Raw genomic sequence first — 13,759 nt, 5'->3', positions numbered from 1 at the left:
CTTGGATTGATCCCTTGATCATTAGGTAGTGTCCTTCCTTGTCTCTTGTAACATTCTTTATTTTAAAGTCTATTTTATCTGATATGAGTATTGCTACTCCAGCTTTCTTTTGATTTCCATTTGCTTGGAATATCTTTTTCCATCCCCTCACTTTCAGTCTGTATGTGTTCCTAGGTCTGAAGTGGGTCTCTTGTAGACAACATATATACAGGTCTTGTTTTTGTATCCATTCAGTGAGCTTGTGTCTTTTGGTTGGAGCATTTAATCCATTCACATTTAAGATGATTATCGATATGTATGTTCCTGTGACCATTTTCTTAATTGTTTTAGGTTTGTTTTTGTAGGTCCTTTCATTCTCTTGTGTTTCCCAATTAGAGAAGTTCCTTTAGCATTTGTTGTAGAGCTGGTTTGGTGGTGCTGAATTCTCTTAGCTTTTGCTTGTCTGTAAAGCTTTTGATTTCTCCATCGAATCTGAATGAGATCCTTGCCGGGTAGAGTATTCTTGGTTGTAGGTCTTCCCTTTTATCACTTTAAATATATCATGCCACTCCCTTCTGGCTTGCAGTGTTTCTGTTGAGAAATCAGCTGTTAACCTTATGGGAGTTCCCTTGTATGTTATTTGCCGTTTTTCCCTTGTGGCTTTTAATAATTCTTCTTTGTCTTTAAGTTTTGTCAGTTTGATTACTATGTGTCTCGGCATGTTTCTCCTTGGGTTTATCCTTTCTGGGACTCTCTGTGCTTCCTGGACTTGGGTGGCTACTTCCTTTCCCATGTTAGGGAAGTTTTCGACTATAATCTCTTAAAATATTTTCTTGGGTCCTTTCTCTCTCTCTTCTCCTTCTGGAACCCCTGTAATGCAAATGGTGCATTTTATGTTTTCCCAGAGGTCTCTTAGGCTATCTTTATTTCTTTTCATTCATTTTTCTTTATTCTGTTCTGCTGCAGTGATTTCCACCATTCTGTCTTCCAGGTCACTTATCCGTTCTTCTGCATCAGTTATTCTGCTATTGATTCCTTCTAGTGTATTTTTCATTTCAATTGTTGTATTGTTCATCTCCATTTGTTTGTTCTTTAATTCTTCTAGGCCTTTGTTAAACATTTCTTGCATCTTCTTGACCTTTGCCTCCATTCTTTTTCTGAGGTCCTGGATCATCTTCATTATCATTATTGTGAATTGTTTTTCTGGAAGGTTGCCTATCTCTCCTTCATTTAGTTGTTTTTCCAGGGTTTTATTTTGTTCCTTCATCTGGGACATAGTCCTCTGCCTTTTCATTTTGTCTGTCTTTCTGTGATTGTCCAGCTTGGGCTTTAAGCAGGTCTTTCTTCGATTCCAAATCCATCCCTCTTAAGCTGCCAGCTGTTATTCCTAGTTCTCTTTCATTGGATGTTATTACATAGTCTTTCCTATGTCTGAGTTAATCATATGAGCCAATCCATAGAACATGCCTTGAACTATGCCAAACATATTGCAAGTGTTCCATAAACATTGGCTTTTATTATTGCAGTCATGCCCTTCACAGCAGTGAACCTGTAAACCCTTCACAGGCACTATTATTATTCTTAGTCTACAGATTGGAGAACAGGTTGAGAGATGTTAAGTGACATCCAAGGTCACACCCCACAGCAGGTAAAAGACTCAATCTTATGTATCTTAGAGTCCAAATCTCATACTTATAGAAATTTTTGACTATCTGCTTCCAAGAATGGAAGAAAAAAAATACTCCCTACAGGCAGAAAAGCATGAAAGATAGCATCCTTTTAGTTTATTTTTGTCCTTTTGCTGTTAACTTTTTTTTCAAGTTTCACTTTTTGTCACCTACTTAGAAAAGAAATTATTTATTGTAGGAAGTACTGTATAATATGGAAAAGCAAAACAAAACAAAAACAAAAATGAGCATTTCCCCATGATGTTATTTTTGGGGCACCTATATAACATTGACTCATTTTGAGCTACTGACACCTAAACGGTTTCCACACATGTGTGACTAATCCATTTAAAGATCAGAGCTGAATGAAGATGCAGTACATTTCATATCATTTCTGGGCAGGCTTAGCTAATAAAAAGTAGTAACTATATACACTACAAATTATAAAAGAGTAGCAATATCAAAACTCCACAAATGACCTATTCATACACTTGATGTGTGAGCATATGTGTTATAAAAGTCATTTAACCCATGGCTTTCTAATTTTAACCATTAAGGCATGGCAAGATTTTTGACTCCATGATCTAGTATACACTTAGATGAAACAATACTATTTTACTATACCAGAATGCTCTGATATTTTGTATACTTATATATATTTATCTTAAAAACAGAATATAGACCACTAAATAGATTTAATAACCCTCTCTAAAGGGTCACAGTCCACAGTTGGAAAAACACCAGCCAAACCATTTCCTAGCCATCTTTGAGAATATGTATCCTGGTTTAGTACTTCAATTTGATGTCTGATATTTGTCTTCTTAGATTTTCTTTCTTTGTTTTTTTTTTAATATTTATTTATTTATTTGGCTGCATTGGGTCTTAGTTGTGGCACATGGGATCTTCTTTGAGGCATATGGGATCTTTTGTTGCAGTGTATGGGCTTCTCTCTAGTTGTGGTATACGGGTTTTCTCTCTCTAGTTGTGGCGCGTGGGCTCCAGAGCGTGTGGGCTTTGTAGTTTGCAGCATGAGGGCTCTCTCATTGAGGCCTGCAAGCTCAGTAGTTCTGGCACACGGGCTTAGTTGCCCCACGGCATGTGCAATCCTAGTTCCCCAACCAGGGATCGAACCTGCGTCCCCTGCATTGGAAGGCAGATTCTTTACCACTGGACCATCAGGGAAGTCCCTAGATTTTCAATTTTTGTATTCTATTACATGAGACTCTAGAAGGAGACCAGTCTGAGGTTTCTGAAGCTACTGCTGAGGTTTTCTACCTGCTTATTAGACAGACTTTCCTGAAACTTCATATTCACAACTCTGAAAGCTTCTATTTATTTCATAGGGTGTGTGAATGGGGTTCTGGGAAATGCAAATACCCAATCTTGCTTGAACATAAACAAATGCACTGCTCATACTTGAGAAGTGGTCTGCTTTTCTCTTACTCATGTTATTCTTTCTGTAGCGTGATTCCGTTGAGGGACTCTCACATTGGAGCTTTGAAAAATGCAGCTCTGAAGCCTGTCCGAGCAGAAGACAATATCTACATTATTGATGACCTTCATTAAGTCATGGATCCAGTGGCCTTCTAAGATGTTATGCCCTTGACTGTGGAAGACAGTGACCAGATATCACTGTGCCAGAGTCCTTTCATGAAGCAGGACAATTTTTCGGTCAGTTTCCCATGGCATTCCAACCAGTCAGTGACATTGGGTAGAGTGAGTCTAGCTCATCTGTGTACAGTCAACCTCTGTAACATTGTTCTAATTTTTTATACTAAAACTGGCTCAATCTTTCTGGTCATTGCAGAGCTCTCTCCAAAACATGAAATTTAGTCCTTAGAATCGTACATTCTCTTTAGACCCTATGAATCCTGTTTTCTATCAAGAATTCTCCTTGGGGAGACAGAATAAACACTACTACCTCGGTTACCAAAGCTGTCAAGAAGAGCTGAATACCACTTAAAATCAGCAAATCCAATTTGGGACTTAAAGGACTTAACTTGGAAGCGTTTCATGATTGTCTTTTTTTTTTTAATCAAGCAACTTCAAATGTTATATTCCTTAGGACCCCCAAGGGTTTCAAATCATGGGAGTGTACAGGTTTTTATTTACGCAATGGGAAAATAGAAGTGAGTGTGATTTTGCCATTATAGGTAGATCTGGTTTCTCAGGGCTCTGGAAATAGAAGTGCTTTCCCTGGGACCAGGATGGGTATTTTAGCAGTTAGAAGAAGCTAGCATAGTGAGTGGACCATGGAGACACCAGGGGAAGAAAATCAATTGCCATATGATTTATGCTGTTTCTGCTACATCGGTGCCACAGTTCTAGGCACTTATGTAGACAACTGGCAGACTCTCTGATGTAATTTTTAGAATGAGGCAGGGCGGAAATAAAAGGAAAAAAGAGGGGGAGGGAGTAGTAAAAGAGGCTTTCTGCCTTAGAAAAGCTAGTTTGCAAATATCATAGTGTTGTTTGAGACTGTTACCAGGTTCAACCGAAATGCTAAATTGTCCTCAAACCACTTTGATTTTTAAAATTGTTTTGGAAGGATAAAGGGTCTTTTTCACATTGAATCAATTCCTGTGTTATGTCTTTTTCACAGCTCAATTAAATTTTTGGTTTTTCCAGAAGAGTTAGACAAAGGCTAATGGTAAGGATATTTTTAGTCACTAGGAGCATTTCTACATGAACAGTTAACAAGACTGGAAATTAATTTCAATTTGAGTAAACCCTGAAACAACTCATGCTTGAGTTATTTGGGAGGTGTTCAGAGCTACTCACACCAAAGTGGTCCATGAGGGCTGGATGCTTGTTTTTGAAGGCAACGTTTTTGACACTTCTGCGGAGTTCTGGGAAATTAACAGGACCTCTGAATAAAGGTTATAGGGGCAAAGAAGATTGCTAAACATTGTATACTAGTTTTCGCAAGTGGGACCAGACTGATCTAGTTTAAAAAATTATGTTCTAACTACAGGGATTTTTTTTTTTAATTCAAGACAACATGCATAACCATAGAGATTTCAAATTAATGTCAAGATGTATAACTTCTCTGGAAAGAGCCAACAACATCGGACTGCATCCCTATGCAGCCAGGGCCCCAATAGATGGCACCACATCCCTCAGCCCCCCGAGCCCTTGCCTTGCCTGCAGGCTCATGTTTGTTACCTGCTTTGTGGCTTGTGGGGCTTTGAATTTTTGATGCGTGCTCTATTCTCCATATCCTTCCTGGAGTTTTGTGATGGCACATTACAAGTTGTGGGAATTTGATCAACTTTATTTAATCCAGCATTTCCAAAATTTGTTTAAAACCCCTGAGCACCATGACTACTGGCATACCCAGTAACATTCTGTGAAACAAGATGTGGAGCCTGGGAGAAAGCAGATGGTACACAGAATTAGAGATAGGACCTGAGTTCTAATCCTAACTCTTACCAGTAACATTGGATGACATTAGGATATATCATTCTTTATGCTTAAGTTTTTAATATATTTTTTAATGAAGTAGAGATGATTTACAATGTTGTGCTAAATTTTTTTTACACCTATTAGAATTATTTCCAAACGTACATTGGTGTATAGTGGTAATTCCAATGACACATTCTTTGTGAGAAAAATAAAAGTGAAAAACACTACAGAAATGCAAAGTTTTCTTTTGTGTGTGTGTGGAGTTGGTAGTGATAGGAGATCTAGCATCAGTGCTCAGTAAATATTTCCAACAATGTTGCATTCATAAGTCCCTTGCTATATGGTACCTTTTATTATTTTTCTGAGTAATGTTTCTGTTTTTGAAAAGTTGATATTGGGTAATTTGGCTATCATTTTATACTGTACAAAAATTTGTCAATAACTGAGAGGGAGAATGGGTTAGAGGGAAGGAAGGGGAGGTACTTAGTTAATAATAAATTCTTTTCTGTAAAAGTACCAATTTTATATCATGAATTTACTTTTGTTTTTGATCTTTTGAGACCATCGAGATTTCATTTTCTACAATCGATCTTGGGGCTTTAGGACACTGGTATAATTAAAACTATATATTTGAACTTAGGAAATTTTGCACATCTTTAAAAGTAGAGGAACCAATCTTTCATTGATGGCTGTGAAGATAATTTTGTGAGTACATGAAAGTGTGAGGGACTCCTCATCACGAGTTTCATTTGTACGTACACTCATTAATAAAACACATTTTTTTTTTTTTTTTTAAATTTATGGCTGTGTTGGGTCTTCGTTTCTGTGCGAGGGCTTTCTCTAGTTGTGGCAAGCGGGGGCCACTCTTCATCGCGGTGCGCGGGCCTCTCACTATCGCGGCCTCCCTTGTTGCGGAGCACAGGCTCCAGACGCGCAGGCTCAGTAATGATGGCTCACGGGCCCAGCCGCTCCGCAGCTTGTGGGATCTTCCCAGACAAGGGTTCGAACCCGTGTCCCCTGCATTGGCAGGCGGATTCTCAACCACTGCGCCACCAGGGAAGCCCAATAAAACACATTTTTGTTTTCATTTTGGAAACTGACTTGCTTTCTTATTCTCATCATTTAGTCAAGGCCAGCCATGTTCAACTTGCTGTGGACTCTCAGGGCAAGGCAAATGGGGCAAGATTTGAGAGTCAGGTGTGCCTGACACTCCTCTAGGTGCCGGGGGTGGAACAGAGAACAGTGCTGAACTCCAGTTCCCAAGGAGCTCCAATTCAGTAGGAAAGAAAACCCCACACCATCAATTCTGGTGCTGATAATGATAAGGAAAAAAAGATATACACCCGTAGAGCTGAACTTCTCAAACATGGCATTTGGAGGCAGAAAACCCTTTGTGGTAGGGGCGCTGTGCTGTGAATTATAGGATTGTTTATCAGCATACCTGGCCTCTACCCACTAGAGGACATTTGTACCCCGCCAGGTAGTGACAACTGCAAATGTCTGTAGACATTACCAATGTCTCCTGAGAGGCAATATCACCCTTGGTTGAAAACTGTTGTGATAGAGGATGCCTGGAGGGGAGCGCGTGCAGGGAATTGGTGTAGCTTTTGCTGAGTTGGTCAGGAGCTGCCTCTGGGAAAGCAGTGACGTTTGAGTTGAAACCGAAAGTATGTGTAGGTGGCAATGACGTGAAGAAATCCAGCAAATGCAGAGGCCCTGAGGTAGGAATAAGCTTGTATGTTAAGAGGGAGAAAGTAAGGTGTGTTCCAAGGACTAAAAAAGCCAGTGTGGCTGAGGCAGAGTGAGTGAGGAAGATTGAAAAGAAATGAAGCTGAAGAAACGGGTGCCGTTTTTAGGTGCTGATGCAAAGGGCTGTATGAACATATCCGTTTGAGAAGAATCCCATTCTTGGAAAACAAAGCACTTTTGCTACTAGGGGTTAAACCTGCAGATTTTATTTTAACATTTATTAACGTGCTGTAGTGATACTTTTCGAAGTTCGGATATAAAAAGCCAGTTTGGTTGGGGTGACAGGAGAGGGTACCTGGGGGAAGGACAGGGGTGCGTCCTGGTAGTGAGGGGCTTTCCACAGGGCTGTGTGAGGGCACCCATGCCTAGGAAGAGGGGTCCTGGAAGAAGAGACTCCAAAGTTTGAATCACATGGGCCCGGATGCAGCTGAACCCACTCTTTCTAAACTTACAGCTTTGAATTAGTGGGGTGGAGCAGAGGCTGCCTTCAGCTAGTCCACAATGGATTTTTTAAATAGTTAGGTGTTTTAATGTACATTTTTAGAACACGATGCATCAAAACCATGATTTAATGGATATTATTTAGGATGACTACAATTTTAAAGTTGACCTAAAACAACTTGAGTGAACAATAGCAAAAGGGCACTGTGAATATGGCAAAGGTTATGTAGATGCCTGAAGTCAGGGAGGCAATGAGTTAGATCAACTGGGAGCTCCTTAGAATACAGATTCCTGGCCTCTGCTCCTAGAGATTCTGATTCAGTAAGAGAGGTGGGTCCTAGGAGTTTATTTTTTGTTTGTTTAAGTTACAGAAGATAAGCTACTACAAATTATTTTACATTTCAACAGAAACATTCAGAATTCATGAAAGAATATGTAGAAAGAAGAGCATGCAATAATCCTCCATTTCTACTTATCTGAGTGGTAAATTTCGTGAAATGAACATGACAACTTTATATTTAGACTGTGTGGGTATCTGATGGGCTTTTGAGGGTAAAACAAATTGCTCACTCTTGGGTCCCTAAAATATAGGAACACCCTAAGAAATGTAGGGTAGCATATTTTCTCTCTGGTTTTGCAGAAGTGTTTCTTCTAGGTTCATAGCGCTCTCTAGGAGGAATGGAATACCTGTAAAAATTTATCATTTGTTCTCCCTCTTATCAAGGTCTTCTGTCAGTTGGTTGTGGACAGCTTTGATAGGGGAAGTCTCAGGATACAAATCCTCTCAAGACTTTGTTTCTTCTTTGACTCTTGATCACATCAGATCATCTGAAGAAGTATAGACAAAGCCATTGCTGCACCCACTGCAAAGGTACTAATAGCCAACAAAAACCCAGATGGAGCCTTTAGTAGCCTTGGTGTAGAATGTGAGCAGGGTGTATGGGCGCTGAGGGAGGAAGAGTCGAATCCTGAGAATTCCTGGGGATCTAACTTTAAATTTCCCTTGGGAATTCTCAAGGCCTCTAAGGGCCTTTGCAACTCTGAGTTGGAGTCTTTGGTGGCCCCAACATCCCCTACGTTTTTTTTCCACATGGCTACCAGTGTAATTGAAGAAACCAAGGTCTGTGCTACATGTGAGATGAAAATCCTCCCACTGTTCCCCAGTGGGTACAAGTCCCTACTCCATCATAAGCCCTTCACAACTTCTCCCTTGTCTGCTTGCTTCATGCAGCCCCTCCATGTGGTGCTCGGGCAGATATAAATGCCTCAAATACCCACTCTCCACTCCATAGGTCAACCCATCTTGGGGGGATGCTTGTCTCCTGTCTCCCCCCCAGGCATTACATTCCTCAAGGTTCAGCTCAACTGTTAGCTCTTCATACTTTCTCAACCTCATCCCTGTAGACAGAATTAATCCCTCTTATGAACACTTCTGTGCAGCCCATTGTAGTTGCTCAATGAATAATACAGAGTACCTCCCATGCGCCAGACATGGTGCTAGTGCCTGGCTCAGGTCCTTCTGCATGAGGCCAGCACCCCAACTAGCATGTGTGGTACCTTGGGTGAATTACAAAGAGGCCTCCTCCTCCTTCTGGCTGACAGAGCCCTGAGCCAGGGCAGAGAGTTGTCAAATTGAATCTCTACGAACTGTCACCTTAAATGGTGACCCTAGAACTTAGTCCTTTGTATAAGAGGTCTTTGGGTTGATGATGTTTTTATACTGAGCTCTTTGAGGGAAGTGTATGTAGTTTCCCAGCATCTAGCTTACACATAGTAGGTGCTCAATACATATCCATGACGATTAGTGAATACATCGACTGAAAGAATGTTTCCTAGAGCCTTCTTGTGTGTGCTGGGGATGGGATGGGGCATGGAAGAGTGTCTCTGAAACCAGAAACAACCCCCTTCCTATGACTGGGTGGAGTGTAGGAGTCTGTATGAACCCCACGGACTCGCTGAGACTAGTAATTTACAACCTTGACTGCACATTAGAATCACGTGGGAACCCATTTCCACACCAATCAAATTAGGATCTCAGCAGGTGGGGCCCAGGTAGTGTTAGCCTTTTCAGCCTCCCCAGATGATTTCAATGTGTAGCCTAGGTTGAGAACCACTGACCTAGAGAGAGTTGGAGAGGGAAGGTGACAGCATGTTTTCTTGTTGTGTGTGACAAGCGCTCTGGAAAAGCATAAAAGATACAACCAAAACAGGAACACATCAACAGTGGGCTGGGGCAGGTGAACGATGAAGTAGGGAGAGGGCATGACGCCGGGTGCCAGCTGATCTGTCCTCCATCTGGCTCCCTTGGCAATGGCATGATGTTGATGGCAGCCCTGGGAACAAGAAGTCTGGATGCTGCCATGCTTTTGTAAGGCTTCTCAGGAAGCTGGCCCACAGCTGCCTCGTTTGACTGTCCCTGGGTCTCCGAGGAACTAAATGTTTTCTTCCACCAGTTGTAAAAATAAGCAAAGAAGAAAGTCCCCTTTGGCCTCTGAGGAAGTGCTCTAAGGTAACCTTCTCTGTTTTGTGCTGTCAACTGCTGACATGGGGTATGCTCTGTCTGGCGGTTCCTGCACCTGCTGGAGCCTAAACAAAATACTTGGATGATGAATGTTTCGCATATTTCTCAATAGACTTTATTTTTTAGAGCAGTGTCAGGGTCACAGCAAAACTGAGCGGAAAGTACAGAGAGTTCCCATACGGCCGCCTTCCTCTCCTCACAATACACAGCCTCCCCCACCGTCCACATCTCTCACAAGCATGGTACATTTGGTACAATTGATGAACCAGCATTGCCACATCATTATCCGCTGGAGTCCATAGTTTACATTGGGGTTCACACTTTGCGAGGTGCATGCTACAGGTTTTGACAAATGTATCATTACATGTATCCACCATTACAGTATCATGCAGAATAGTTTTATTGCCCTATTTACTGCTCTATGCTCCACCTATTCATTCCTTCCTCCCCCCAAACCTGCGACAACCACTGACCTATGACTCCATAGTTTTACCTTTTCCAAGATTTCATGTGGCTGGAATTACACAATACGTAGGCTTTTCGGATCGACTTCTTTCACTTACCAATATGCATTCAAGGTTCCTCTGTTTCTTTTTGTGGCTTCATAGCTCATTTCTTTTTATTGTGGAATAATATTTTATAGTTTAAATGTACCTCACTTTGTTTGCTCATTGACCTATTGAAAGATATTTTGGTGGCTTCCAAGTTTTGGCAACTGTGAGTAAAACTGCTATAAACATTCATGAGCATGATTGATGGATTGTATGGTAAGAGTTTGTTTAGTTTTGTAAGAAATTACTAAACTGTCTTCCACAATAGCTATACCATTTTTTATTCCCGTCAGCAATGAATGAGAGTTCCTGTTGTTTCACATCCTTACCAGCAACTGGTGTTGGATTATAACCATTCTAATAGGTATGTTGTGGCGTCTCGTTTTAATTAGCATTCCCCAATAACATATGATGTTGAGCATGTTTTCATATGTTTATTTGCCATCTGTATATCGTCTTTGGTGAGGTGTCTATTTAGGTCTTTTGACCATTTTTTGAATCAGGTTGTTCATTTTCTTATTGTTGAGTATTAACATTTCTTTGTATATTTTACGTAACAGTCCTTTATCAGATATGTTTTTTCACAAGTATTTTCTCCAATCTGTGGCTTGTCTTCTCATCCTCTTGACAGTGTCTTTCACAGAGTAGGAGTTTTTCATTTTAATGAAGTGCAACTTCTCATTTCTTTCTTTCATAGGTCATGTCTTTTGTGTTGTACCTAAAAAGCCATTGCCCTATCCAAGGTCGTCTAGATTTTCTCCTATGTTATAATCTAGGAGTTTTATAGTTTGGTGTTTTACATTTGGGAGTATGACCCATTTTGAGTTAATTTTTGTGGAGGTTATAAGGTCTGCATCTAGATTCAGTTTTTGATGTAGATATCCAGTTAGTCCAGCACCATTTATCAAAAAAACAATCATTTCTCCATTGAATTATCTTTGCTCCTTTGTCAAAGATAATTTGACTTTATTTGTGTGGTTCTTGTTCTTGGCTCTCTATTCTGTCCCATTAATTTATTTTTCTATTCTCTGGCCAGTAGCATACTGTCTTGATTGCTGTAGCTTTATAATAAATCTTGAAGTTGGATAGTATCAATCTTCTGACTTTGTTCTTCAGTAGTGTGTTGACTTATTCTGAGTCTTTTGCATTTCCATATATACTTTGGAATCAGTTTGTTATTATCCATAAAATAACTTTCTGAGATTTTTATTAAAATTGCATTGAGTCTACAGATGAAGTTGGGAGGAACTGACATCTTAATAATATTGAGCTTCCTGGTCCATGAACATGGACTAGCTCTCCATTTATTTAATTTTGATTTCTTTCATCAGAATATTGTAGACTTCCTCATATTGATCTTAACATATTTTGTTAGGTTTAAGCCTAGTATTTTTTCATGTGTGCTAATGTAAATGGTATTATGTTTTTAATTTCAAGTTCTAATTTTTCATTGCTTTTATTTGGGAAAACAATAGACTTTGGATATTAACCTTGTATCCTGCAATCTTGATTTAATCGCTTATTAGTTTCATTATTTTTTTGGTCACTTCTTTGGAATTTTCTATATGCGCTATCATGTCATATGTGAACAAAGAGTTTTGCTTTTCTTCTGAATCTGTATACCTTTTATTTCCTTTTCTTGTCCTTTTGCATTAGCTTGAATGTCCAGTATGATGTTGAAAAGAAGAGGGGATATCCTTACCTTGTTTCTGATCTTAGTGGAAAAGCACCTAGTTCAGGCTTTGAACAAAAGCCATGACTATGAGAATTTTATAAGATATCTTGATATATGCGCATTCCAGTCTCATCTATATCTCCAGCCTTCTGCTTTCTATTGGAATCGTCCCCTCTGCCTGTGAGCACAAAAAACAATGCCCCCTAACAACTTTCCCTTGACCCTTTAATTCTTTCACAATCTCTAGCTGCTCCCCTTCCTCTTTCCTTTATATCTGAGCCAAACTTTTCTGTCCCAAATGTCCACTTCCCTGCCTCCCATTTACTCCTTAAATTAATGCAACTGGCTTCTGGCTCTACTCCTCCACTGAAGCCATCAAGCAAAAGTTCAATGTTAGTGCAGTGACTATTTCTCAATCCTTATCATATTTGACTTCTTTGTAGCATTTGACCCCACTGACCAAGCCATGCTTCTTACAACTCTCTCTTCCCTTTTGCTCTCAGGAAGTGGTGCCATTTATCCTGATTTTCTTCCTATCCTTCTGCATTTGTTCTTACTACCTGTGGCTGGATCCTCTTTCTCTATCTCCCTAAGTGCTAAATTTCCCAGGACTCAATCCACTGCTTGCCTTTTTCTTGTTATCCTCTCCCTATTTACTGGCGACCCCCAAATCTCTATTACAGTCATATGTCTTTCCTGAGCTTTAGACCCAGTTGTGAACTGTTGACTGGGCTTTTCCACCAGGATATCTTATAGGCAGCTGGAGCTTTCTATGTCCAGATCTGGACATAGCATCTGTTAGCCCCACTCTCCCAAATAGCTTCTAGTCCAACAACCAAGTTCATTCTGGATTCTTCCCTCTTGCTTCACTCCTGCCTAAAGCTCTTAATCCATCCCCTACAAACAATTAGTCCAGCCTGTGGATTATATCCCCTCCTTGTCTCTGTAATCCATCACCTCCTTTCCATTCCCACAGCTGCATCCCCAGGATTAATTTTTCTATAAGGTGTGAGGTTAGGGCGAATTTCATTTTTTTGCCTATGGATATCCAATTGCTCCAGCACCATTTGTTGAAAAGCCTATCTTTCCTCCATTGAATTGTACTTGCTCCATTGTTAAAAACTCTACTGGGCATATTTGTGTGGGCCTATTTCTAGGTCCTCTATTTTTTTATATTGAGGTATACTTGACATATAACATTATATTAATTTCAGGAGTGCAACATAATGACTCAATATTTGTATATATTGCAAAATGATCAGCACAATAAGTCCAGTTAACATCCATCAGCATATACAGTTAGAAAATAATTTTCTTCTTGTGATGAGGACTTTTAGGATCTACTCTCTTAGCAATTTTCAAATATACTGTACAGTATTATTAAGTATAGTCACCATGCTGTACATTACATCCCCATGACTTAATTATTTTATAACTGGAAGTTTGTAGCTTTTGTACTTTCACCCATTTCTCCTGTCCCCCATCCTCCACCTCTGGCAACCACCAATCTATTCTCTGTATCTGTGAGCTTGGCTTGTTGTTTTTGTTGTTGTTTAATTCCACATAGAAGTGAGATCATACGTTGTCATTCTCTGACATATTTCACTTAGCATAATGCCTTCAAAGTCCATCCGTATTGTTGCAAATGGCAAGATTTCATTCTTTTTTGTGGCTGAATAGTATTCCAGTGTGTGTGTGTGTGTGTGTGTGTGTGTGTGTGTGTGTGTGTGTGTGTGTATGTATAGTATATATCACAGGTATATGTAGATAT

The 13,759-nt window shown here is 40.0% G+C and overlaps 1 protein-coding gene across 1 annotated transcript in view; it reads left to right on the top strand.

The window, feature by feature from the left end:
- Positions 1-3,212, top strand: part of HAVCR1 (hepatitis A virus cellular receptor 1) — a 42,509-nt gene extending 39,297 nt beyond the window's left edge. The window contains exon 10 of the mRNA XM_061188372.1: positions 3,110-3,212. Coding sequence (XP_061044355.1) covers positions 3,110-3,212 — 103 coding nt within the window. The remainder of the gene's footprint in view (positions 1-3,109) is intronic.
- The last annotated feature ends 10,547 nt before the right edge of the window (positions 3,213-13,759 follow it).

This window comes from Eubalaena glacialis, chromosome 4, assembly GCF_028564815.1.
Source record: "Eubalaena glacialis isolate mEubGla1 chromosome 4, mEubGla1.1.hap2.+ XY, whole genome shotgun sequence".
Classification (NCBI taxonomy): domain Eukaryota; kingdom Metazoa; phylum Chordata; class Mammalia; order Artiodactyla; family Balaenidae; genus Eubalaena; species Eubalaena glacialis.
The sequence above is the reverse complement of the archived record's forward strand: the minus strand, read 5'-3'. Positions and strand labels throughout refer to the sequence as shown.